At 43.6% G+C, this 27255-nt stretch overlaps 1 protein-coding gene across 1 annotated transcript in view; it reads right to left on the bottom strand.

Moving 5' to 3' along the window:
* The window catches only part of LOC139384039 (SET and MYND domain containing 3), a 187823-nt gene that overhangs the window by 47419 nt on the left and 113149 nt on the right, over positions 1-27255 (bottom strand). Inside the window, exons 6-8 of the mRNA XM_071128671.1 lie at positions 22863-22930; positions 1926-2028; positions 1600-1710 (exon numbers count right to left, since the gene is read on the bottom strand). Coding sequence (XP_070984772.1) covers positions 1600-1710; positions 1926-2028; positions 22863-22930 — 282 coding nt within the window. The remainder of the gene's footprint in view (positions 1-1599; positions 1711-1925; positions 2029-22862; positions 22931-27255) is intronic.

The raw sequence follows: 27255 nt of genomic DNA on the forward strand, positions 1-27255 counted from the left end.
AATGTTTTACTCATGTTGGCTTTCGGTGAAGGAGAGCCCGCAGGTTTTGGTAGCGGGCCGTGTCAGTGGCACTGTATTGTCCTCAAAGCGAGCAAAGAAGTTGTTTAGTTTGTCTGGGAGCAAGACGTCGTGGTCCACGACGGGGCTGGTTTTCATTTTGTAGTCCGTGATTAACTGTAGACCCTGCCACATACCTGTCGTGTCTGAGCCATTGAACTGCGGAGGGAATAGCTACACTGTTTGTATTCGGTCATGTTTCCGGTCACCTTGTTCTGATTAAAAGCAGTGGTTCGCGCTTTCAGTTTTGCGCGAATGCTTTCATAAATCCATGGTTTCTGGTTGGGTAAGGGTTTAATAGTTGCCGTGAGTACAACATCACCGATGCACTTGCTAGTAAACTCGCTCACCGAATCAGCGTATACATCAATGTTGTTGTTTGACGCTATCCGGAACATATCCCAGTCCACGTGATCGAAGCAATCTTGAAGCATGTAATCAGTTTGGTCGGACCAGCGTTGAACAGACCTGAGCACAGGTGTTTCCTGTTTTAGTTTCTGTCTATAGGCTGGGAGCAACAAAATGGAGTCGTGGTCAGATTTGCCGAAAGGAGGGCGAGGGAGGGCTTTGTATGCGTTGCGGAAGTTAGAGTAACAATGATCCAGAATTTTTCCAGCCCGGGTCGCGCATTCGATATGCTAATCAAATTTAGGGAGCCTTGTTTTCAGATTAGCCTTGTTAAAATCCCAAGCTACAATAAATGCAGCCTCAGGATATGTGGTTTCCAGTTCACATAGGTCAGAGAGGAAGAAATTACTACTTCTCTATGTCTTGCTGCTCCTTGGCGTGAGAATGGTATTTTTCTTCTGAAAATAAATGTCTTTATGTTCACATTCACACAAACACTTTATTATGCTGATAAAGTGAATGTGTTAATTACAGAGCAGAAAGCTGAACAGGCCGTGAAATTACAACTGACATACTGTTGATACTAGATCATTATCTGTTTATGAGAGAGCTGTGTGTGTGTGTGTGTGTGTGTGTGTGTGTGTGTGTGTGTGTGTGTGTGTGTGTGTGTGTGTGTGTGTGTGTGTGTGTGTGTGTGTGTGTGTGCGCGCATGAGTGTACGTGTGTACGTGTGAGAGAGAGAGAGCTGAATAAATGTCAGGTTAATCACATGTTCATTAATAGCAGAGTGAAAATTGAAAGCAGCCAATCTAAAACGTCTAGAGAGCACTGGCTCTGTGTCATAAGAAGCTGGTTCAAGTCCACAGCATGCCTCAGAGCTGACAGGTGGAGGACTGACAGACTGAAAGATAAGGAGAGAGAGAAAGGGAGAATAAGACGGATGGAGATCGGTATTGAAGTAGAAAGTGGTGGATGTATTATTTTTCCTCTTCCCCTGATAAGGACGGGGAACTTAGAGACAGGTGGAGGGAGAGAGGGCGAGGAGAGTGGGGAAATAAGAAGGGACGACAGAGTGAGAGGAGGAGACGAGAAAGCCGCAGGTACACAGACACACGACAGGCTTCAGTGGTCACACCGAGACCATGCTGACACAGTGAACAGCGAGTGCGTTTGTGTGTGTGGCTGTAGTCTTACCATGTCTGCAGTGGTGCATCGTTGACACTGGCAGGTGAAATGGTACTGCTCCTCTAGCTGAGTCTGTCTGTCTCTGGTAGGAGCCAACGAACCAATGTAACTAATAGTCAACTAGGTAGAGAGAGAGAGAGAGAGGTAGAGAGAGGTAGAGAGAGAGAGACAGAGAGAGAGAGAGAGAGAGAAGAGAGAGAGGTAGCGAGAGAGAGAGAATAAGAGAGAGAGAGAGAGAGAGAGAGAGAGAGAGAGAATGAAAGAAAGGGACAGAGAGAGGTCACCATTTTTTTATTTGCATCCTGCCTCAAGTCGACCAAAATCACACATCGTACCTCCTCAGCAGGTCGCATGTCTCTGGCGGCTCGGAGGTGGAGTGTTTCCCCCTCAAACAGCATCACACAGCTGGGCCTGCAGTCATGGTTCAGCAACGACATACTGGGGAGGGAGAGAGGAGGTTAGCGTGTGTGTGACAGAGACCAAGAGATTGAGAAAGAGAGATTGAAGTGATGTCATTGACACACTCATCACATTGTTGGTTATTCTCACACTCAGACACACAGTCTTACAGGGCCGTTTAGCACTCTGTGTGTGTGTGTGTGTGTGTGTGTGTGTGTGTGTGTGTGTGTGTGTGTGTATGAGAACCGGTTAAAGTGAGCATCAGTAATACTGTAGATACAGTGCCTTGCGAAAGTATTCGGCCCCCTTGAACTTTGCGACCTTTTGCCACATTTCAGGCTTCAAACATAAAGATATAAAACTGTATTTTTTTGTGAAGAATCAACAACAAGTGGGACACAATCATGAAGTGGAACGACATTTATTGGATATTTCAAACTTTTTTAACAAATCAAAAACTGAAAAATTGGGCGTGCAAAATTATTCAGCCCCCTTAAGTTAATACTTTGTAGCGCCACCTTTTGCTGCGATTACAGCTGTAAGTCGCTTGGGGTATGTCTCTATCAGTTTTGCACATCGAGAGACTGACATTTTTTCCCATTCCTCCTTGCAAAACAGCTCGAGCTCAGTGAGGTTGGATGGAGAGCATTTGTGAACAGCAGTTTTCAGTTCTTTCCACAGATTCTCGATTGGATTCAGGTCTGGACATTGACTTGGCCATTCTAACACCTGGATATGTTTATTTTTGAACCATTCCATTGTAGATTTTGCTTTATGTTTTGGATCATTGTCTTGTTGGAAGACAAATCTCCGTCCCAGTCTCAGGTCTTTTGCAGACTCCATCAGGTTTTCTTCCAGAATGGTCCTGTATTTGGCTCCATCCATCTTCCCATCAATTTTAACCATCTTCCCTGTCCCTGCTGAAGAAAAGCAGGCCCAAACCATGATGCTGCCACCACCATGTTTGACAGTGGGCGTGGTGTGTTCAGGGTGATGAGCTGTGTTGCTTTTACGCCAAACATAACGTTTTGCATTGTTGCCAAAAAGTTCAATTTTGGTTTCATCTGACCAGAGCACCTTCTTCCACATGTTTGGTGTGTCTCCCAGGTGGCTTGTGGCAAACTTTAAACAACACTTTTTATGGATATCTTTAAGAAATGGCTTTCTTCTTGCCACTCTTCCATAAAGGCCAGATTTGTGCAATATACGACTGATTGTTGTCCTATGGACAGAGTCTCCCACCTCAGCTGTAGATCTCTGCAGTTCATCCAGAGTGATCATGGGCCTCTTGGCTGCATCTCTGATCAGTCTTCTCCTTGTATGAGCTGAAAGTTTAGAGGGACGGCCAGGTCTTGGTAGATTTGCAGTGGTCTGATACTCCTTCCATTTCAATATTATCGCTTGCACAGTGCTCCTTGGGATGTTTAAAGCTTGGGAAATCTTTTTGTATCCAAATCCGGCTTTAAACTTCTTCACAACAGTATCTCGGACCTGCCTGGTGTGTTCCTTGTTCTTCATGATGCTCTCTGCGCTTTTAACGGACCTCTGAGACTATCACAGTGCAGGTGCATTTATACGGAGACTTGATTACACACAGGTGGATTGTATTTATCATCATTAGTCATTTAGGTCAACATTGGATCATTCAGAGATCCTCACTGAACTTCTGGAGAGAGTTTGCTGCACTGAAAGTAAAGGGGCTGAATAATTTTGCACGCCCAATTTTTCAGTTTTTGATTTGTTAAAAAAGTTTGAAATATCCAATAAATGTTGTTCCACTTCATGATTGTGTCCCACTTGTTGTTGATTCTTCACAAAAAAATACAGTTTTATATCTTTATGTTTGAAGCCTGAAATGTGGCAAAAGGTCGCAAAGTTCAAGGGGGGCGAATACTTTCGCAAGGCACTGTAGGTTGGTTGTGTAGCAGGGCTGGTTTACATGCAGATATGATCTTTAAGTAATGCCACACAATCTCCCGTCCCCTCCTCTCCTCATCCCTCCCGTCCTCTCCTCTCTCCGAGATGTTCTCATGGTTACTGTTCAGAGAAACTGGAACAAAGAGCTTTGAAAGTCACCCAAATAGCCTGCACCCCACACACACCCAATCACACCACGGTGATGTAACAAGAAATGACAAGGTGACAATGAAGTGACAGACAGCGATGAGGTGTGAGTGATGTGTCACGATGATTCGTTTTGACTGGTCTGTGTCATTGCTCCTCAACCCAGTCGCAGAGGTCCACCAGACAGCGCACACTTTTTGTTCAAGCCCTGCACGAACACACTGATGACCTCATCACAAAGCCCTTGATTAGCTGGATCAGTGTTTCGACTGTCAGGTGGTCCCCTAGTTGAAGGTTTGGGTAGCACTTCCGTCTGCCAATGCCTTCCTCTCTGCGTCTGGCCAGTGTTGACATTAGGCATCCGTGTTTACGTCTAAACAACACTTGGATGCTCTTACGTCTCTGTTTGGTCTTTTGTGAATCTATACACTCACACACTAATGCAGGCACACAAGTACACACACACACACACACACACACACACACACACACACACACACACACACACACACACACACACACACACACACACACACACACACACACACACACACACACACACACACTTAATGATAGGGTGTGTGTATCATTACACCTCTCCTAAAACATCCATTACCAACCAACGAGGACTGTGGGAAATGTAATGGTCTGTGTTTCTATACCTGTGTTGATCTGTTCAGTGGTACTAACTCCACCTCCTCCTGGGTTCATTACACATTTCACACAGAAACATTTCGTCTCGGAGTTGTGTTGTGTCTTTCCCTTTGCTGTCCAAGAACAGACAAATCTCCTCACGAAGCTCGAAACATCTTTGAAGCACCTTTCCCTGGCTTAGCCATCGCACCTCTGTGTGATAAGGCAAATCACCATGCTCCGTTTCTAACTCCGTCAGAAATGCCTTGAACTGGCGGTGATTCAAACCTTTGGCTCTGATAAAGTTAGGCTTTACCGCACAACGCTTCCTGGTGTATGATACAATGATAAGCTGTCAGCTCACCTGTCGCGTTTTCCTCTTGCATCTTTTCCCGTATCTTCGCCACCAGTCCGCTCCTGTGTCCACACATCGCAGGTGCTCCGTCGGTTGTCAAACCCACGAGTTTTTCCCAAGGCAGCTCCATCTCATTTACACATCTTGACACCTCTTCATACAAATCATGCCCCGTAGTTGTGCCATGCATAGGACGTGTGGAGTCCACTCCGCGGATGAAAATTGACAACTGGGCAATGTCAGAAATGTCGGTGCTCTCATCCACAGCCAAGGAATATGCAATAAAATCTTTTCCCTTTTTCACAAGCTGCTCTTTTAGATTGATGGACAACTGGTCTACTCTCTCGGAGTGTTTCTCTCCACATTTAAAAAGAGTTGCGCAAACTTCGTGCAGTTTTTTTGTAAAATGTTTAAAACTGCTAACCCTTTCTAACCACGAACCTAATCATTTACACCAACCATTCAGTATATTATAATCAAAACATGGGCTTTCTTTCTTTGAAGCTCGATCATTTGACAAAACGGGGTACTTGTCCTTTTAGATACTTATGGACCCTCCATCTTGATGCTAGAATCCTTAGTTGCTACATCCATTTCCGGGTGTATAAATTAATAATATTTACAAATGTATTCTTGCAGAATATAACTTATAAATGCCTCATGAGCGGAGCTCAACTGTCGTACCCCATCAGAACCCCAAACATAAGCTTGTTTTTACTCCACATTGTTTACATTAACGTTGTCTACAAACAAACACTATACAGCCTCAAAACATTTTAGGGAAGTACATCTCTCCTTTCATGAACGATTTGTTTATGCATCTAGAATGCATGGGCATCCGATACAGGAACGATACGTCTAAGTTTGAAATGATTCGGGTTTGATTAGAGCAACGAATTGATGGGATTCTGATGAACTGTTTTGTTGTTGTTGAATGAACACATTCATTTTCCATTTTAAATGAACATCTGCTGCTGAAGGGAGATCAGGAGCTGGGCCTCTGAGCTAGACCGGTCTGAAATTAAACTAGACCTGTCTGAAATTAAACTAGACCTGTCTGAAATTAAGATAGACCTGTCTGAAATTAAACTAGACCTGTCTGAAATTAAACTAGACCTGTCTGAAATTAAACTAGACCTGTCTGAAATTAAGATAGACCTGTCTGAAATTAAGATAGACCTGTCTGAAATTAAGATAGACCTGTTTGAAATTAAGCTAGACCTGTCTGAAATTAAGCTAGACCTGTCTGAAAATAAACTAGACCTGTCTGAAATTAAGATAGACCTGTCTGAAATTAAGCTAGAATTAAGCTAGACCTGTCTTCTCTAAACTGAGTGGCCCTCTGTTAGTGTGCTTGCGTATGTGTGTGTGTGTGTGTGTGTGTGTGTCAATGGTCTGTGTAGGCACCTGAGCTGAGCCATTGAGCAGACTGAGCATCTATCACCCCTCTTACCAGATTAGGGGTGCGAAGAATGTATGTTATTTGTCCCCTCACTTTTTAAAATCTGAAATCACCCACTGATGAACTTGTCATTTTTGCACATTGAACATGTTTTGAACTAGTACTATGTCCATATTTATATTTATAAATTATCATGGTATTTAACCATTTATTATAATGCAGCTTTCGATTTTACCCCAGTCTCGAAAGCTAATGTTTTAGTCCTTCATGAAATTAACCTGTTCATGTAAACATGACTAAATACACTGTTTAAAGCAAAACTTCCAAAATGATTTATTTTGGTGAACCTGAACAATCTAAATAAAATCAGAATAATTGAAAACCCCAATCAGCAGTTAGATGTGAGTTGGGCCCCATTTCGGTAGGCTGTACAACTCCGGTAAAACCAGTGGTGTGTATTCATGTACGCCATGAATACAAATAAATATATAATAATAAAACATTTTTTTTTTTACATCTTTTGTCTCTCTGTGTTTCATCATTATCCTTCAAATCGCTAGAGGCTGAATCACAGGAGAAAGCAACCGAGCGAGGGAAACAGCGCCCCTCTGTTTCTCTACATGTAGGCCATCTCAAATCAAATCAAATCAAATGTATTTGTCACATACACATGGTTAGCAGATGTTAATGCGAGTGTAGCGAAATGCTTGTGCTCCTAGTTCCGACAATGCAGTAATAACCAACGAGTAATCTAACCTAACAATTCAAAACTACTACCTTATACACACAAGTGTAAAGGGATAAAGAATATGTACATAAAGATATATGAATGAGTGATGGTACAGAACGGCATAGGCAAGATGCAGTAGATGGTATCGAGTACAGTATATACAGTGGGGCAAAAAAGTATTTAGTCAGCCACCAATTGTGCAAGTTCTCCCACTTAAAAAGATGAGAGGCCTGTAATTTTCATCATAGGTACACTTCAACTATGACAGACAAAATGAGGAAAAAAATCCAGAAAATCACATTGTAGGATTTTTAATGAATTTATTTGCAAATTATGGTGGAAAATCAGTATTTAAAAAAAATGACAGGCCTCTCTCATATTTTTAAGTGGGAGAACTTGCACAATTGGTGGCTGACTAAATACTTTTTTGCCCCACTGTACATATTTGATGAGTATGTAAACAAAGTGGCATAGTTTAAAGTGGCTAGTGATACATGTATTACATAAAGATGCAGTAGATGATAGAGTACAGAAAATACATATACATATGAGATGAGTAATGTAGGGTATGTAAACATTATATTAAGTAGCATTGTATAAAGTGGCAAGTGATATATTTGACATCAATTCCCATTATTAAAGTGGCTGGAGTTGAGTCAGTGTGTTGGCAGCAGCCACTCAAAGTTAGCGGTGGCTGTTTAACAGTCTGATGGCCTTGAGATAGAAGCTGCTTTTCAGTCTCTCGTTCCCTGCTTTGATGCACCTGTACTGACCTCGCCTTCTGGATGATAGCGGGGTGAACAGGCAGTGGCTCGGGTGGTTGTTGTCCTTTATGATCTTTATGGCCTTCCTGTGACATCGGGTGGTGTAGGTGTCCTGGAGGGCAGGTAGTTTGCCCCCAGTGATGCACTGTGCAGACCTCACTACCCTCTGGAGAGCCTTACGGTTGTGGGCGGAGCAGTTGCCGTACCAGGATGTGATATAGCCCGACAGGATGCTCTCGATTGTGCATATGTAGAAGTTTGTGAGTGCTTTTGGTGACAAGCCAAATTTCTTCAGCCTCCTAAGGTTGTCTGTGTGGGTGGACCAATTCAGTTTGTCCGTGATGTGTACGCCGAGGAACTTAAAACTTACTACCCTCTCCACTACGGTCTCATTGATGTGGATAGGGGGGTGCTCCCTCTGCTGTTTCCTGAAGTCCACAATCATCTCCTTTGTTTTGTTGATGTTGAGTGTGACTTCCGGCGCCAACAGAGATGGCCGCCTCGCTACTCGTTCCTAGGAAACTATGCAGTATTTAGTTTTTTTACGTGTTATTTCTTACATTGGTACCCCAGGTAATGTTAGGTTTCATTATATACAGTCGGGAAGAACTACTGAATATAAGAGCAACGTCAACTCAACATCAGCACGACCAGGAATATGACTTTCGCGAAGCGGATCCTGTGTTCTGCCTTCCACCTCAGGACAACTGAATGGATCCCAGCCTGCGACCCAAAACAACAACGTCGTAAAAGAGGCAAACGAAGCGGTCTTCTGGTCAGGCTCCGGAGACGGGCACATCGCGCACCACTCCCTAGCATACTACTCGCCAATGTCCAGTCACTTGACAACAAGGTTGATGAAATCCGAGCAAGAGTAGCATTCCAAAGAGACATCAGAGACTGTAAAGTTCTTTGCTTCACGGAAACATGGCTCACTCGAGAGACGCTAATGGAATCGGTGCAGCCAGCTGGTTTCTTCACGCATCGCGTCGACAGAAACAAACATATTTCTGGTAAGAAGAGGGGCGGGGTGAGATCTTGCGTGGAGCCCCAGATCGAGGGAGATTATCAGTGGTCTTGTATGTCTTCCATTTTCTAATAATTGCTCCCACAGTTGATTTCTTCAAACCAAGCTGCTTACCTATTGCAGATTCAGTGTTCCCAGCCTGGTGCAGGTCTACAATTTTGTTTCAGGTGTCCTTTGACAGCTCTTTGGTCTTGGCCATAGTGGAGTTTGGAGTAAGACTGTTTGAGGTTGTGGACAGGTGTCTTTTATACTGATAACAAGTTCAAACAGGTGCCATTAATACAGGTAACGAGTGGAGGACAGAGGAGCCTCTTAAAGAAGAAGTTACAGGTCTGTGAGAGCCAGAAATCTTGCTTGTTTGTAGGTGACCAAATACTTATTTTCCACCATAATTTGCAAATAAATTCATTAAAAATCCTACAATGTGATTTTCTGTATTTTCTTTTCTCATTTTGTCTGTCATAGTTGAAGTGTACCTATGATGAAAATTACAGGACTCTCTCATCTTTTTAAGTGGGAGAACTTGCACAATTGGTGGCTGACTAAATACTTTTTTGCCACACTGTATTCCCCCTCAAGCAGACACATCGATGGGCCTGAACCAACTTTATTTGACTCTTTGCAAACTGGAAACCACATATCCTGAGGCTGCATTCATTGTAGCTGGGGATTTTAACAAGGCTAATCTGAAAACAAGACTCCCTAAATTGTATCAGCATATCGATTGAGCAACCAGGGCTGGTAAAACCTTGGATCATTGCTATTCTAACTTCCGCGACGCATACAAGGCCCTCCCCCACCCTCCTTTCGGAAAAGCTGACCACGACTCCATTTTGTTGCTCCCTGCCTACAGACAGAAACTAAAACAAGAAGCTCCAGTGCTCAGGTCTGTTCAACGCTGGTCCGACCAATCTGAATCCACGCCTCAAGACTGCTTCGATCACGTGGATTGGGATATGTTCCGCATTGCTTCCAACAACAACATTGACGAATACGCTGATTCGGTGAGCGAGTTCATTAGAAAGTGCATTGACGATGTCGTTCCCATAGCAACGATTAAAACATTCCCAAACCAGAAACCGTGGATCGATGGCAGCATTCGCGTGAAACTGAAAGTGCGAACCACTGCTTTGAACCAGGGCAAGGTAACCGTAAACATGACCGAATACAAACAGTGTAGCTATTCCCTCCGCAAGGCAATCAAACAAGCTAAGCGTCAGTATGGAGATAAAGTAGAGTCACAATTCAACGGCTCAGACACAAGAGGTATGTGGCAGGGTCTACAGACAATCACGGATTACAAAAAGAAAACCAGCCCCGTCACGAACCAGGATGTCTTGCTCCCAGGCAGACTAAATAACTTTTTTGCCCGCTTTGAGGACAATACAGTGCCACTGACACGGCCCGCAACCAAAACCTGCGGACTCTCCTTCACTGCAGCCGACGTGAGTAAAACATTTAAACGTGTTAACCCTCGCAAGGCTGCAGGCCCAGACGCATCCCCAGCCGCGTCCTCAGAGCATGCGCAGACCAGCTGGCTGGTGTGTTTACGGACATATTCAATCGATCCTTATCCCAGTCTGCTGTTCCCACATGCTTCAAGAGGGCCACCATTGTCCCTGTTCCCAAGAAAGCTAAGGTAACTGAGCTAAACGACTACCGCCCCGTAGCACTCACTTCCGTCATCATGAAGTGCTTTGAGAGACTAGTCAAGGACCATATCACCTCCACCCTACCTGACACCCTAGACCCACTACAATTTGCTTACCGCCCAAATAGGTCCACAGATGAGGCAATCTCAACCACACTGCACACTGCCCTAACCCATCTGGACAAGAGGATCTATCTGATGCTGTCTGGTCCAAACGAGTATGACATTGTTGCCGTCCGTAGCATTGAAGGCAAGGGAAGCCAGTTTGGATTTGGCGTCACTCCTATCAAATCCCATTGAGAGCAAACGTCATTGACAGAAAAAACTTAAATTGTTGCATCTCGTTGTGTTGTTGTCCTCCGGTGACTAGCTGGCTAAAATAGCCCCTTTCCTAAATTGGCAATGGATGGAGATAGGGATTTGGAATCATGGTTTTACTTAATTCTCTGTACTGGCCAATGATTATAACGGTAATTCTGATCCAACCATTAATTCATACATTGTTGTGCCCCTGGCCTGAGAGGATGGAAGTTCAACATGTAGCTAGGAGTAGAAGGCTAATGTTAACTAACTAACTTTGCCCATGAATGGAAGTTAGGCTAGCGAGCAAGCATTTTAGCCAGGTAGACTAGGACAACAAAAACTAAAAGTGTGTACTGTATGACAGTGTGTCATCAACATGAAAGAGAGGAGGATGGCATTGGCATTTCTCTACAAGTAGGGTGAGTCAACAGGTTTTTCCTACTTGCACGAAACGCGCGCACAAACACACACACACACACACACACACGCACGCGCACAAATCAGAACCATGGACAGCCACATTATATTTGGTTTACGTTGATTGGACTAAATTGTTATTGGTATCTTTTAGTTGTCACGCTATTAGACTAAGCAGAGGTGATTTGATGATGTTGAAATGGTGCTGGAATGAATGGGACTGGAATGGTGGAGGCATCTCCTGTTTTCTTTGCGACTTGCGTTAATTCTCTGTGGTTCTAAATCAATAGTTGTTTAGGGGTCCGAAAATGTGGGAAACATTAAATTGCTCGACCATGCTGCAGGTCATGCAACAGACTGTTACTGTACATGCAATATGTTTTGTTAACTCCACCAGAGAGAGGTTGCAAATCTGGTTTTGTGATAAAACATAAAGTTGTGGTTCAATTTATTCTACCACTATCTTAATGTCTTGGCCTTTAGGCCTAACAAAGGCATCTGAATTAACAGGTTATAGAGCAAACAACGCAATTATCACAATACATAGGTTGTAATATGGCTTTTTTGGGGGCGGGGGCTTGGCCTCCCCTGTTATTTAACCCACGCACCGCTACTGGGTAAAACACCATTTTCTACAGCGCATTTGGGAACAATTACCCAGCAAATGACATTGTCACTCAACAAGTAAAGCCTATGATTTGACATTGGGAATGCCATTTTACAAGCATCTGAATGCTGATGGTGCAATATTTACGAATAGCCTATCAGAACAGGCCTCTCGTTTGCACACACAGCTGTGCTTCTCGCTCTTTGGGCATCAGTGACTCATACAGTGCACTAAGAAAGTGTTCAGACCCCTTGACTTTTTCCACATTTTGTTACATTTCAACCTTATTGTCACGCCGCGACCTTAGAGAGCCTTTCTATTCTCTATTTTGGTTAGGTCAGGGTGTGACTAGGGTGGGTATTCTAATTTTGTTATTTCTAACAATCTTTGTCCCCATGTGCATTTGCAAACCATAGTCTGGCTTTTTTATGGCGGTTTTGGAGCAGTGGCTTCTTCCTTGCTGAGCGGCCTTTCAGGTTATGTCGATATAGGACTCGTTTTACTGTGGATATAGATACTTGTGTACCTGGAAATTGCTCCCAAGGATAAACCAGACTTGTGGAGGTCTACAATTGTTTTTCTGAAGTCTTGGCTGATTTATTTAGAATTTTCCATGATGTTAAGCAAAGAGGTACTGAGTTTGAAGGTAGTCCTTGAAATACATCCACAGGTACACCTCCAATTGACTCAAATGATGTCAATTAGCCTATCAGAAGCTTCTAAAGCCATGACACCATTTTCTGGAATTTTCCAAGCTGTTTAAAGGCACAGCCAACTTAGTGTATATAAACTTCTGACTCACTGAAATTGTGATACAGTGAATTATACGTGAAATAATCTGTCTGTAAAGAATTGTTGGAAAAATTACTTGTGTCATGCATAAAGTAGATGTCCTAACCGACTTGCCAAAACTACATTTTGTTAACAAGAAATTTGTGGAGTGGTTGAAAAAAAGAGTTTTAATAACTCCAAACTAAGTGTATGTAAACTTCCGACTTCAACTGTATATAAAATAAATATATCGGAAATATCAAATCAATTTTTATTTGTCCCATGCGCCAAATACCTTACAGTGGAATACTTATGTTAACCAACAACCCCCTAACCAACAATGCTTTAAGAAGTTAAGAAAAAAATAAGTGTTGAGTAAAAAATAGATAAGAAAATATAAAATAAAAGTAACAAATAATTAAAAAGCAGCAGTAAAATAACTAGTGAGGCTATATACAGGGGTGCCGGTACAGAGTCAATGTGGAGGCTATATACAGGGGGTACCGGTACAGAGTCAATGTGGAGGCTATATACAGGGGTGCCGGTACAGAGTCAATGTGGAGGCTATATACAGGGTGTTACGGTACAGAGTCAATGTGGAGGCTATATACAGGGGTGCCGGTACAGAGTCAATGTGGAGGCTATATACAGGGGGTACCGGTACAGAGTCAATGTGGAGGCTATATACAGGGGGTACCGGTACAGAGTCAATGTGGAGGCTATATACAGGGGGTACTCGTACAGAGTCAATGTGGAGGCTATATACAGGGGGTACTGGTACAGAGTCAGTGTGGAGGCTATATACAGGGGGTACCGGTACAGAGTCAGTGTGGAGGCTATATACAGGGGGTACCGGTACAGAGTCAATGTGGAGGCTATATACAGGGGTGCCGGTACAGAGTCAATGTGGAGGCTATATACAGGGGTGCCGGTACAGAGTCAATGTGGAGGCTATATACAGGGGGTACCGGTACAGAGTCAATGTGGATGCTATATACAGGGGGTACTCGTACAGAGTCAATGTGGAGGCTATATACAGGGGGTACTGGTACAGAGTCAGTGTGGAGGCTATATACAGGGGGTACCGGTACAGAGTCAGTGTGGAGGCTATATACAGGGGGTACCGGTACAGAGTCAATGTGGAGGCTATATACAGGGGTGCCGGTACAGAGTCAATGTGGAGGTTATATACAGGGGTGCCGGTACAGAGTCAATGTGGAGGCTATATACAGGGGGTACCGGTACAGAGTCAATGTGGAGGCTATATACAGGGGGTACTGGTACAGAGTCAATGTGGAGGCTATATAGAGGGGGTACCGGTACAGAGTCAATGTGGAGGCTATATACAGGGGTGCCGGTACAGAGTCAATGTGGAGGCTATATACAGGGGGTACTGGTACAGAGTCAATGTGGAGGCTATATACAGGGGGTACCGGTACAGAGTCAATGTGGAGGCTGTATTCAGGGGGTACCGGTACAGAGTCAATGTGGAGGCTATATACAGGGGTACCGGTACAGAGTCAATGTGGAGGCTATATACAGGGGTGCCGGTACAGAGTCAATGTGGAGGCTATATACAGGGGGTACCGGTACAGAGTCAATGTGGAGGCTATATACAGGGGGTACTCGTACAGAGTCAATGTGGAGGCTATATACAGGGGGTACTGGTACAGAGTCAGTGTGGAGGCTATATACAGGGGGTACCGGTACAGAGTCAGTGTGGAGGCTATATACAGGGGGTACCGGTACAGAGTCAATGTGGAGGCTATATACAGGGGTGCCGGTACAGAGTCAATGTGGAGGCTATATACAGGGGTGCCGGTACAGAGTCAATGTGGAGGCTATATACAGGGGGTACCGGTACAGAGTCAATGTGGATGCTATATACAGGGGGTACTCGTACAGAGTCAATGTGGAGGCTATATACAGGGGGTACTGGTACAGAGTCAGTGTGGAGGCTATATACAGGGGTACCGGTACAGAGTCAGTGTGGAGGCTATATACAGGGGGTACCGGTACAGAGTCAATGTGGAGGCTATATACAGGGGTGCCGGTACAGAGTCAATGTGGAGGCTATATACAGGGGGTACCGGTACAGAGTCAATGTGGAGGCTATATACAGGGGGTACTGGTACAGAGTCAATGTGGAGGCTATATACAGGGCGTACCGGTACAGAGTCAATGTGGAGGCTATATACAGGGGGTACCGGTACAGAGTCAATGTGGAGGCTATATACAGGGGTACCGGTACAGAGTCAATGTGGAGGCTATATACAGGGGTACCGGTACAGAGTCAATGTGGAGGCTATATACAGGGGTGCCGGTACAGAGTCAATGTGGAGGCTATATACAGGGGTACCGGTACAGAGTCAATGTGGAGGCTATATACAGGGGTACTGGTACAGAGTCAATGTGGAGGCTATATACAGGGGGTACCAGTACAGAGTCAATGTGGAGGCTATATACAGGGGTGCCGGTACAGAGTCAATGTGGAGGCTATATACAGGGGTGCCGGTACAGAGTCAATGTGGAGGCTATATACAGGGGTGCCGGTACAGAGTCAATGTGGAGGCTATATACAGGGGGTGCCGGTACAGAGTCAATGTGGAGGCTATATACAGGGGTGTCGGTACAGAGTCAATGTGGAGGCTATATACAGGGGGTACCGGTACAGAGTCAATGTGGGGGCTATATACAGGGGGTACCGGTACAGAGTCAATGTGGAGGCTATATACAGGGGTGCCGGTACAGAGTCAATGTGGAGGTTATATACAGGCGTGCCGGTACAGAGTCAATGTGGAGGCTATATACAGGGGGTGCCGGTACAGAGTCAATGTGGAGGCTATATACAGGGGGTACCGGTACAGAGTCAATGTGGGGGCTATATACAGGGGGTACCGGTACAGAGTCAATGTGGAGGCTATATACAGGGGTGCCGGTACAGAGTCAATGTGGAGGCTATATACAGGGTGTTACGGTACAGAGTCAATGTGGAGGCTATATACAGGGGTGCCGGTACAGAGTCAATGTGGAGGCTATATACAGGGGGTACCGGTACAGAGTCAATGTGGAGGCTATATACAGGGGGTACCGGTACAGAGTCAATGTGGAGGCTATATACAGGGGGTACCGGTACAGAGTCAATGTGGAGGCTATATACAGGGGGTACTGGTACAGAGTCAATGTGGAGGCTATATACAGGGGGTGCCGGTACAGAGTCAATGTGGAGGCTATATACAAGGGTGCCGGTACAGAGTCAATGTGGGGGCTATATACAGGGGTGCCGGTACAGAGTCAATGTGGAGGCTATATACAGGGGGTGCCGGTACAGAGTCAATGTGGAGGCTATATACAGGGTGTTACCGGTACAGAGTCAATGTGGAGGCTATATACAGGGGGTACCGGTACAGAGTCAATGTGGAGGCTATATACAGGGTGGAGGCTATATACCGGTACAGAGTCAATATGGAGGCTATATACAGAGAGTTAACCAGCACAGAGTCAATGTGGAGGCTATATACAGAGGGTGTACCAGCACAGAGTCAATGTGGAGGCTATATACAGGGTGTTACGGTACAGAGTCAATGTGGAGGCTATATACAGTGGGGTACAGGGGTGCCGGTACAGAGTCAATGTGGAGGCTATATACAGGGTGTACCGGTACCGAGTCAATACCGGTGGAGGCTATATACAGGGGGTGCCGGTACAGAGTCAATGTGGAGGCTATATACAGGGTGTACCGGTACAGAGTCAATGTGGAGGCTATATACAGGGGGTACCGGTACAGAGTCAATGTGGAGGCTATATACAGGGGGTACCGGTACAGAGTCAATGTGGAGGCTATATACAGGGGGTACCGGTACAGAGTCAATGTGGAGGCTATATACAGGGGGTACCGGTACAGAGTCAATGTGGAGGCTATATACAGGGGGTACCGGTACAGAGTCAATGTGGAGGCTATATACAGGGTGTACAGGTACAGAGTCAATGTGCGGGGGAACCAGTTAGTTGAGTTAATTGAGGTAATATGTATATGTAGGTAGAGTTAAAGTGACTATACATAGATTATAAACAGAGAGTAGCAGCAGTGTAAAAGAGGGGCCTGTAAAGCCCTTTGATTAGCTGTTCAGGAGTGTTATGACTTGGGGGTAGAAGCTGTTAAGAAGCCTTTTGGACCTCGACTTGGCGCTCCGGTACCGCTTGCTGTGCAGTAGCAGAGAGAACAGTCTATGACTAGGGTGGCTGGAGTCTCTGACAATCTTTTGGGCCTTCCTCTGACACCGCCTGATATAGAGATCCTGGGTGGCAGGAAGCTTGGCCACAGTAATGTACTGGGCCGTATGGACTACCCTCTGTAGTGCCTTGCGGTCGGAGGCCGAGCAGATGCCATACCAGGCAGTGATGCAACCAGTCAGGATGCTCTCGATGGTGTAGGTGCAGAAACATTTGAGGATCTGAGGACCCATGCCAAATCGTTTCAGTCTCCTGAGGGGGAATAGGCTTTGTCGTGCCTTCTTCACAAACAACTGTCTTAGTGTGTTTGGACCATGACAGTTTGTTGGTGATGTAGACACCAAGGAACTTGAAGCTCTCAACCCACTACAGCCATATGCAGTTACATGCATATAAGTTCAATAGGCTACTGAACTGAAAGGGAGGATGCATCAATTCAGTCACAACAGATACGTATTTTCTGAATAAAACAATAGGAGTAAAAAACATTAGTGAACCTGCGATTTGGAATGCTTTGATTGGTTTTCTGCTTAATTTTAGATTGGTTTGGGCTCATATGTACTCATACCTTAAACATTTGCACAGGGAATCGTTCCATCCCTAATACATTTGATATCATGGATGGTCAGTCCTCGCATCCATGGAGCCGTCTATGAATTTCAGAGTGGTTACATTTCTCCAGCCCCATCCCTTAGTTGTTTTTTTTTTAGCAAAATAGGGGCAGGGAGTTCGCTTTGTTATTGTTTCAATTAGGGATTCTAGCTTTAAATGAGATAATACATGTATTGTCAACAGCACTTGACACAGATAATTAGGCAGTGTGTGGTGTCAGCTATCGCTTGACTGCAGCAGTTCATTATTCTGCTTTCTATGAAGCGCTCCTTATCTTGTATCATATTCAGTGTGTGTGTGTGTGAGTAAGCCCGTGGCATTGTTCTATGTAAAGGCATGTGATGAATATCAATGAAAAATCTAACAGTGCAACTTCTTTTCAAATGGATATTCTGCATTAGCATATTAACTGGATTAATTAGCTAAACTTGATCAAACATGCTAATAATGACTGCATAGTACAGCCTACGTCCGATTATCTGTTGCAACGCAGTGCTGTAGAAACAATAGATCTGGTGTGTATGTGTGTGTGGGTGTGTATGCCAACCTTCTCAAGATCAAGACTAATTCAATACTTTTTTGGTTTGCTAACTTTATCAGACCTCATAAGCAAACACAAAACACACCGGGGCACCCCAAAAATCTGAGGGGGCACAAAGTACATGTGGTTGGCTGAGAGGTGGTGTTTATTTTTCTCCATATCTAAGCATACCTTTTGACCTGCCTGTATCCTCCTGACTGGTTGTTCTTTTTTCTTTTTTTAAATAAACTAAATATGCATCTCTGGTAAAATCTGGATAAAAGATTTAAAGGAATGTGAATTTTATTCAGTATAATCAGTAAATGCTGGCTTTTCTAAAGCCTACCAACAGGCATGCCAGCTAAGATAGAGTAGTAGCTAACTTGTATAAATAACTTATCTCCCTCACTAGCTTTAAGCACCAACTGTCAGAGCAGCTCACAGATTACTGCACCTGTACATAGCCCACCTATAATTTAGCCCAAACAACTACCTCTTTCCCTACTGTATTTAATTAATTTATTTATTTTGCTCCTTTGCACCCCATTATTTTTATTTCTACTTTGCACATTCTTCCACTGCAAATCTACCATTCCAGTGTTTTACTTGCTATATTGTATTTACTTTGCCACCATGGCCTTTTTGCCTTTACCTCCCTTCTCACCTCATTTGCTCGCATCGTATATAGACTTGTTTATACTGTATTATTGACTGTATGTTTGTTTTACTCCATGTGTAACTCTGTGTCGTTGTATCTGTCGAACTGCTTTGCTTTATCTTGACCAGGTCGCAATTGTAAATGAGAACTTGTTCTCAACTTGCCTACCTGGTTAAATAAAGGTGAAATAAATAAATAAAAAACTGAATTGATAGCCCGAAATGGCTTCTTGGTAGCAAGTTTAGCTAGCTGGGCTAGCTAAACCTCATAAAATGAGTTGGTGGCAAGTAATATTACAGAGAAATATATATATATATATAGTGCCTCCATAAAGTATTCAAACCCCTCCACTTTTTCCAAATTTTTGTTACGTTACAGCCTTATTTTCCTCCCCAATCTACACACAATTCCCCATAATGACAAAGCAAAAACAGTTTTTTAGAAATTGTTGCTCCTTTATAAAAAAATGTCAAACTGAAATATGACATTTACAAAAGTATTCAGACCCTTTACTCAGTACTAATGTCGAAGCACCTTTGGCAGCTATTACAGCCTTGAGTCTTCTTGGGTATGACACTACAAACTAGGCACACCTGTATGTGGGGATTAGAGATTAGAGATTAGAGATGTTTGAAAGCGTTCAAGTCCGGGCTCTGGCTGGGCCAATCAAGGACATTCAGAGACTTCTCCCGAAGCCACTGCTGCGTAGTCTTGGCTGTGTGCTTAGGGTTATTGTCCTTTTGGAAGTTGAACCTTCGCCCCAAGTCTGGTTCATCCTTGGGAGCAATTTCCAAATGCCTGAAGGTACCATGTTCGTCTGTACAAACAATAGTACTCAAGTATAAACACCATGGGACCATGCAGCCGTCAAACCGCTCAGGAAGGAGATGCGTTCTGTCTCCTAGAGATGAATGTTCTTTGGTGTGAAAAGTGCAAATCAATCCTAGAACAGCAAAGTGAAGATGCTGGAGGAAACAGGTACAAAAGTATCTATATCCACAGTAAAACGAGTCCTATATCGACATAACCTGAAAGGCCGCTCAGCAAGGAAGAAGCCACTGCTCCAAAACCGCCATAAAAAAGCCAGCTTGTCAAGACCAAGTTATTGTAGAAAGTAACAGTAACATAGTAACATTGTAGCCGTAACATGCCAGCACATTACAGGGAATACTAGATTAAACAGGACCTAGATAATAAATAATTTAAAATAAATAGAAAGTGAATGTGAGAATAGAGGTAGAGACTTGTCAGGAGAAACCCCCTCTCTTCTGCAAACCGGTGGAAGCACTGTCCATTGCTAGGCAACCCAGAAATATCAATAGGCAGGGCATAGTCAAGTAGAAGCCCATCTTTTATGGATGTGTCTCACTCACACACACACACGCACACACGCACACAAACACGCGCACAGACAGACACACACACACACACACACACACACAGAGGTGTTAGCAGTGTAGGAAGGCCTGGCTAAGCCGTGCTAAACCCTCTCAGACCATCTGACAAGCTGCCTTAGCCAGATATACAACCAGGGTTAGAGACTACCTGCAGAACCCTCTGTGTGTGTGTGTGTGTCTGTGATCTGTGTGTATGTGTACGCGATGTGTGTGTTTGTGGTGTATGCACGCAGTGTGTGTGTGTGTGTGTGTGTGTGTGTGTGTGTAGTCAGTATAACATGACGCGTTGCGACAGCTCTGATCCCTCATATTCATCAGACCTGAACAGTGGGATTAGCCTGAACCACGCTTCAGAATACCACTATGCTGTCCTGTGTGTGTGTGTGTGTGTGTGTGTGTAACTGCTTTAGAAAACCACTCCTCTCCTCCACTCAAACATAAGCCACGCCCAAGTCAGCATATTCTACAGTGCACGCATCCATGTGAGCACACTAGCGCTGTGCCCGACTAAAAAAAATCTTGGTCGACAGAAAGTCGTCTGTTCTTTCGACCAATTGATTGCTCGAAAATGTTTAAACATGTATTTTTTCCATATATAGACACACCCTATGTGTTTTAATAAAATCATTCATGTTCATTTAGCTTGTCTGATGCTTTAAGCTTATGGTTTGATGCCTCAAGAGGGCGCCAGAGATTTAGATAACCAGAATATTATTTTTTTAACCTGACCCAACTATTGTCCTCCCGCTCTCCTGCTGGCTTTCACAGATTCTGCCATTACTCTCCTGAAGGTGATGGTAATCTGCATGCCAGTTATGGTTTTCACACGCACATTTTCGTGAAACAGTTTAATTTCCTTTATAATAATGTCTTCATATCTCCAAATCGTTGCCATGCAGTTCATGACAATTCTATCCAAATCTAAATGAAAATGATACAAACCTAAAAAGTAACTTCTATTGCCATTGCCAACTATATAAAAATAGCCTACATAAAGCCAAACACATGGCCTGTCTGCAACGAACTTGAAACATTGTATCCACTATTAAGTTGGGTTCAGCCCCGAAGCTTGCACTAGCGATTTTGCAACATTGCATAAAATATTCTCTAAATCAAGCACTAATAAGAAGCCTATTTAATGACGTTTCCACTGGATCAGAGCATGACATTTTTCCCATTCACGCTGAGTGGTTATTGAAAGGGAGAAAGCTGGAAAGATTTTTCAAATACATTGAGTAACTATTGTCATTCAAAATGGACGTAAAAACAGACTTTGTTTGCTTGTTGTGAAGAAAACATTACTCTGAGAAGCTCCACAGGTCATTAGCGATGGTGCGTTAAAACAATCAGAAGTACCATATTATACCGGATGTACCGCCCCCACCTACCGTCAACCAATCACGTCAATGTGGAGCTATACAGAGCCCTCCGCATTGTGACAACATTTGGGAGGCGAATGGCGCTGTGGTACAGAGCTGGATTTGGCCTCTGTATGCCTCTGCAGGCTCTGCAATTGCGTCACACCCTCTATATGAAGCCTCCATTGGCTTTTAGACTAGGCCTCCGCAATGGATTAGTTCACTGACAATAACACACACACCTATCACTTCTCTTTTTTTTCTCTCACAACCTTCTCCCCCTCTTCCTCTCTCCCTCCCCGTGGGACAGAATGCGCCTTCCTAGCGCCTGTGTCTGAACTACATAATTATCTGACATGTCAACACTGAAAAACATATAATTTAACAACCATTCATTCCTCTCACTGAGCGGTCAGTTGTCAGTCACGAAGCAGAGAGAGAGAGAGAGAGAGAGAGAGAGAGAGAGGTCTAGGGATGGAGAGCGCGAAAGAGGGTGACAGACAGAAAGAGAGAGACAGACAGAGAAAGAGAGAGACCGATGATGGAGAGACAGATTTGAGTATAACGTCTTCATCCTAGAGACGAGGTAATTGAACAAGCTTTTAAATGATGCCCACCTGACCCAGATTGCGATTTATACATTTTTGGATTGCGTAAACAACAACCGTAATTGTGTAAAGGCAGAGGATTGAAGGGTTGTGTTCCAAACAAATCAACCAAAGGTGTGTTTGCTCTAGTTCCTCCACGGCACAGCTAGGAGAGCTCAAAAAAACACCTTGTAGTTGAAGACTCTTCTTCTGAGTCATAAAAATGCATTGAAATGACATAGGAACAGGCACACTTTGGAGAAGTGTGTAACCCCTTGGAAACACCCGTTTAAACCTCTCGTTTTTTTTGTCTTATGTTGCACCTACCCCAAGAATATTATTATCCCGTTCCTGAATGTATCCAGAGTATTTTCAGATTTTGTTATCCACAAATGTGGCGAAAAGTAAATGTCAAATGCACATAAAATCAACAGTGTAATGTTTGGATTCAGTCTTGTGTCAGGTGAACTGTTGTGCCCTCACCTTTAGTCAAATATGTTTCCCATTATCTCCAAACTGTTCCCTTTCAACTGCTACCATGGTTATGCATATGCATTTCACATGTGTTCTGCAAGAATTCAATAAGAATTCAATTTAGCTCCCCATCCATATAGGCCAATTCCCACAAGTGTAAGGGGTTAATGGTGATGCCTCCCCCATTAAGAGCCAATGATAGGCCCTAACACGTCAGGATCTAACCACTAAACACTGCTCTCTGGTAATTACATGGCTTTGTCAGGAAGCACTGTATGTTGCTGTGTGAGTGTGTGTGTGTCTGTCTTACCTGGGGTAGAGTCCCACTCCGATCTCTTGTAGCTCCCCGTCGCTGACGGTGAAACAATTACATGTTAGCTGCAGAAAAAGAACACGGAACAAATTAGTCACATGCCTACACCACTGTTCAGATACTGACAACACTCCCACGGCCACAGATTTTTTTTAAATAAAGAAAGAAACCCGATTGAAATGATCCCACTGCAGTAAAACGAGACTAGGCGCTGCCTGGCTGTCATCCCTCATAACAGAAATAGGATATGTAGATCAAAGACAGAACAGATGGAGGTAATAGAAGAAATATAGAAATGTCTGCAGGTAGTGTCCAATCTCTCTCTCTTCATGCTGTCTGCCAAATAAGGAGAAAATGGCTCCGGGAGAGATTGTTTAAAGAGTGTGTCAGTGAGTTTATAATGAAGACACACTGCTGCCGTCCGGAGACAGACAAGAGTGAAGGAGCGGAGGGGAGTATGTCTGCTTGTGTCTTTAGAGACTCAAATACGAAGTGTGTGTGTGTGTGTGTGTGTGTGTGTGTGTGTGTGTGTGTGTGTGTGTGTGTGTGTGTCACCCAGAAACATATCCTGTTCATGTGTGTCTGCTGTCCATCTATGGATATGAACGTATATTCCTCCTCTGTCGTTCCTTCAGGTCTGGTTCTTGTCTAACTCACTATCTGTTTCCTGTCTATCCGAACCAGTTCTGTGTTTCAAATTGTGTGTGTGTATTCGTGTGAGAGAAAGAACAAGCGCAAAAGAGAGAAGAGGGAAGAATGTCGACTTCAAACTTTAGAGAGACTCACAGACACAGTGCTTGATACTGCCAGTAACATGCTGTACTGAAGTTCCTGAGTCCTAATATCAGTAACATGCTGTACTGAAGTTCCTGAGTCCTAATATCAGTAACAAAGGCACGTCTTTTCAAAGCCTAAAGACACAGACACAATGTTGATCTACAAACTGAGCTGTTTGAAACACTGTTTCAAAGAAAATACATTTGAAAAGGTGGGGAGACCAGACAGAGAAAATAGACTTGAAAAGGTGGGGAGACCAGACTGAGAGAAAATAGACTTGAAAAGGTGGGGAGACCAGACATAGAAAATAGACTTGAAAAGGTGGGGAGACCAGACATAGAAAATAGACTTGAAAAGGTGGGGAGACCAGACTGAGAGAAAATAGACTTGAAAAGGTGGGGAGACCAGACATATAAAATACATTTGAAAAGGGGGGAGATCAGACTGAGAGAAAATAGACTTGAAAAGGTGGGGAGACCAGACTGAGAGAAAATAGACTTTAAAAGGTGGGGAGACCAGACAGAGAAAATAGACTTGAAAAGGTGGGAGATCAGACATAGAAAATACATTTGAAAAGGGGGGAGATCAGACTGAGAGAAAATAGACTTGAAAAGGGGGGAGACCAGACAGAGAAAATAGACTTGAAAAGGTGGGGAGACCAGACTGAGAGAAAATACATTTGAAAAGGTGGGGAGACCAGACAGAGAGAAAATAGACTTGAAAAGGGGGGGAGACCAGACAGAGAAAATAGACTTGAAAAGGGGGGGAGACCAGACAGAGAAAATAGACATGAAAAGGTGGGGAGACCAGACTGAGAGAAAATACATTTGAAAAGGTGGGGAGACCAGACAGAGAAAAATACATTTGAAAAGGTGGAGAGACCAGACAGAGAGAAAATACATTTGAAAAGGTGGAGAGACCAGACAAAGAGAAAATACATTTGAAAAGGTGGAGAGACCAGACAGAGTAAAATACATTTGAAAAGGTGGGGATACCAGACATAGAAAATACATTTGAAAAGGGGGGAGATCAGACTGAGAGAAAATAGACTTGAAAAGGGGGGGAGACCAGACAGAGAAAATAGACTTGAAAAGGGGGGGAGACCAGACAGAGAAAATAGACTTGAAAAGGGGGGAGACCAGACAGATAAAATAGACTTGAAAAGGGGGGGAGACCAGACAGAGAAAATAGACTTGAAAAGGGGGGGAGACCAGACAGAGAAAATAGACTTGAAAAGGTGGGGAGACCAGACTGAGAGAAAAGACATTTGAAAAGGTGGGGAGACCAGACAGAGAAAAATACATTTGAAAAGGTGGAGAGACCAGACAGAGAGAAAATACATTTGAAAAGGGGGGAGACCAGACAGAGAGAAAATACATTTGAAAAGGTGGAGAGACCAGACTGAGAAAAATACATTTGAAAAGGTGGAGAGACCAGACTGAGAAAAATACATTTGAAAAGGTGGAGAGACCAGACAGAGAGAAAATACATTTGAAAAGGGGGGAGACCAGACAGAGAGAAAATACATTTGAAAAGGTGGAGAGACCAGACAGAGAGAAAATACATTTGAAAAGGTGGAGAGACCAGACAGAGAGAAAATACATTTGAAAAGGTGTAGAGACCAGACAGAGTAAAATACATTTGAAAAGGTGGGGATACCAGACATAGAAAATACATTTGAAAAGGGGGGAGATCAGACTGAGAGAAAATACATTTGAAAAGGTGGAGAGACCAGACAGAGAAAATAGACTTGAAAAGGGGGGGAGACCAGACAGAGAAAATAGACTTGAAAAGGGAGGGAGACCAGACAGATAAAATAGACTTGAAAAGGGGGGAGACCAGACAGAGAAAATAGACTTGAAAAGGGGGGAGACCAGACAGAGAAAATAGACTTGAAAAGGTGGGGAGACCAGACTGAGAGAAAAGACATTTGAAAAGGTGGGGAGACCAGACAGAGAAAAATACATTTGAAAAGGTGGAGAGACCAGACAGAGAGAAAATACATTTGAAAAGGGGGGAGACCAGACAGAGAGAAAATACATTTGAAAAGGTGGAGAGACCAGACTGAGAAAAATACATTTGAAAAGGTGGCGAGACCAGACAGAGATAAAATACATTTGAAAAGGGGGGAGACCAGACAGAGAGAAAATACATTTGAAAAGGTGGAGAGACCAGACTGAGAAAAATACATTTGAAAAGGTGGAGAGACCAGACAGAGAGAAAATACATTTGAAAAGGTGGAGAGACCAGACAGAGAGAAAATACATTTGAAAATGTGGGGAGACCAGACAGAGAAAAAAATACATTTGAAAAGGTGGAGAGACCAGACTGAGAAAAATACATTTGAAAAGGTGGGGAGATCAGACTGAGAAAAATACATTTGAAAAGGTGGGGAGATCAGACTGAGAGAAAATACATTTGAAAAGGTGGAGAGACCAGACTGAGAAAAATACATTTGAAAAGGTGGAGAGACCAGACAGAGAGAAAATACATTTGAAAAGGGGGGAGACCAGACAGAGAGAAAATACATTTGAAAAGGTGGAGAGACCAGACAGAGAGAAAATACATTTGAAAAGGTGGAGAGACCAGACAGAGAGAAAATACATTTGAAAAGGTGGAGAGACCAGACAGAGTAAAATACATTTGAAAAGGTGGGGAGACCAGACATAGAAAATACATTTGAAAAGGGGGGAGATCAGACTGAGAGAAAATAGACTTGAAAAGGGGGGGAGACCAGACAGAGAAAAATAGACTTGAAAAGGGGGGAGACCAGACAGAGAAAATAGACTTGAAAAGGGGGGGAGACCAGACAGATAAAATAGACTTGAAAAGGGGGGGAGACCAGACAGAGAAAATAGACTTGAAAAGGGGGGGAGACCAGACAGAGAAAATAGACTTGAAAAGGTGGGGAGACCAGACAGAGAGAAAAGACATTTGAAAAGGTGGGGAGACCAGACAGAGAAAAATACATTTGAAAAGGTGGAGAGACCAGACAGAGAGAAAATACATTTGAAAAGGGGGGAGACCAGACAGAGAGAAAATACATTTGAAAAGGTGGAGAGACCAGACTGAGAAAAATACATTTGAAAAGGTGGAGAGACCAGACTGAGAAAAATACATTTGAAAAGGTGGAGAGACCAGACAGAGAGAAAATACATTTGAAAAGGTGGAGAGACCAGACTGAGAAAAATACATTTGAAAAGGTGGGGAGATCAGACTGAGAAAAATACATTTGAAAAGGTGGGGAGATCAGACTGAGAGAAAATACATTTGAAAAGGTGGAGAGACCAGACTGAGAAAAATACATTTGAAAAGGTGGAGAGACCAGACAGAGAGAAAATACATTTGAAAAGGGGGGAGACCAGACAGAGAGAAAATACATTTGAAAAGGGGGGAGACCAGACTGAGAAAAATACATTTGAAAAGGTGGGGAGACCAGACAGAGAGAAAATAGACTTGAAAAGGGGGGAGACCAGACTGAGAAAAATACATTTGAAAAGGTGGAGAGACCAGACAGAGAGAAAATACATTTGAAAAGGGGGGAGACCAGACTGAGAAAAATACATTTGAAAAGGTGGAGAGACCAGACAGAGAGAAAATACATTTGAAAAGG

The sequence above is a fragment of the Oncorhynchus clarkii genome, chromosome 25, assembly GCF_045791955.1.
Source record: "Oncorhynchus clarkii lewisi isolate Uvic-CL-2024 chromosome 25, UVic_Ocla_1.0, whole genome shotgun sequence".
Classification (NCBI taxonomy): domain Eukaryota; kingdom Metazoa; phylum Chordata; class Actinopteri; order Salmoniformes; family Salmonidae; genus Oncorhynchus; species Oncorhynchus clarkii.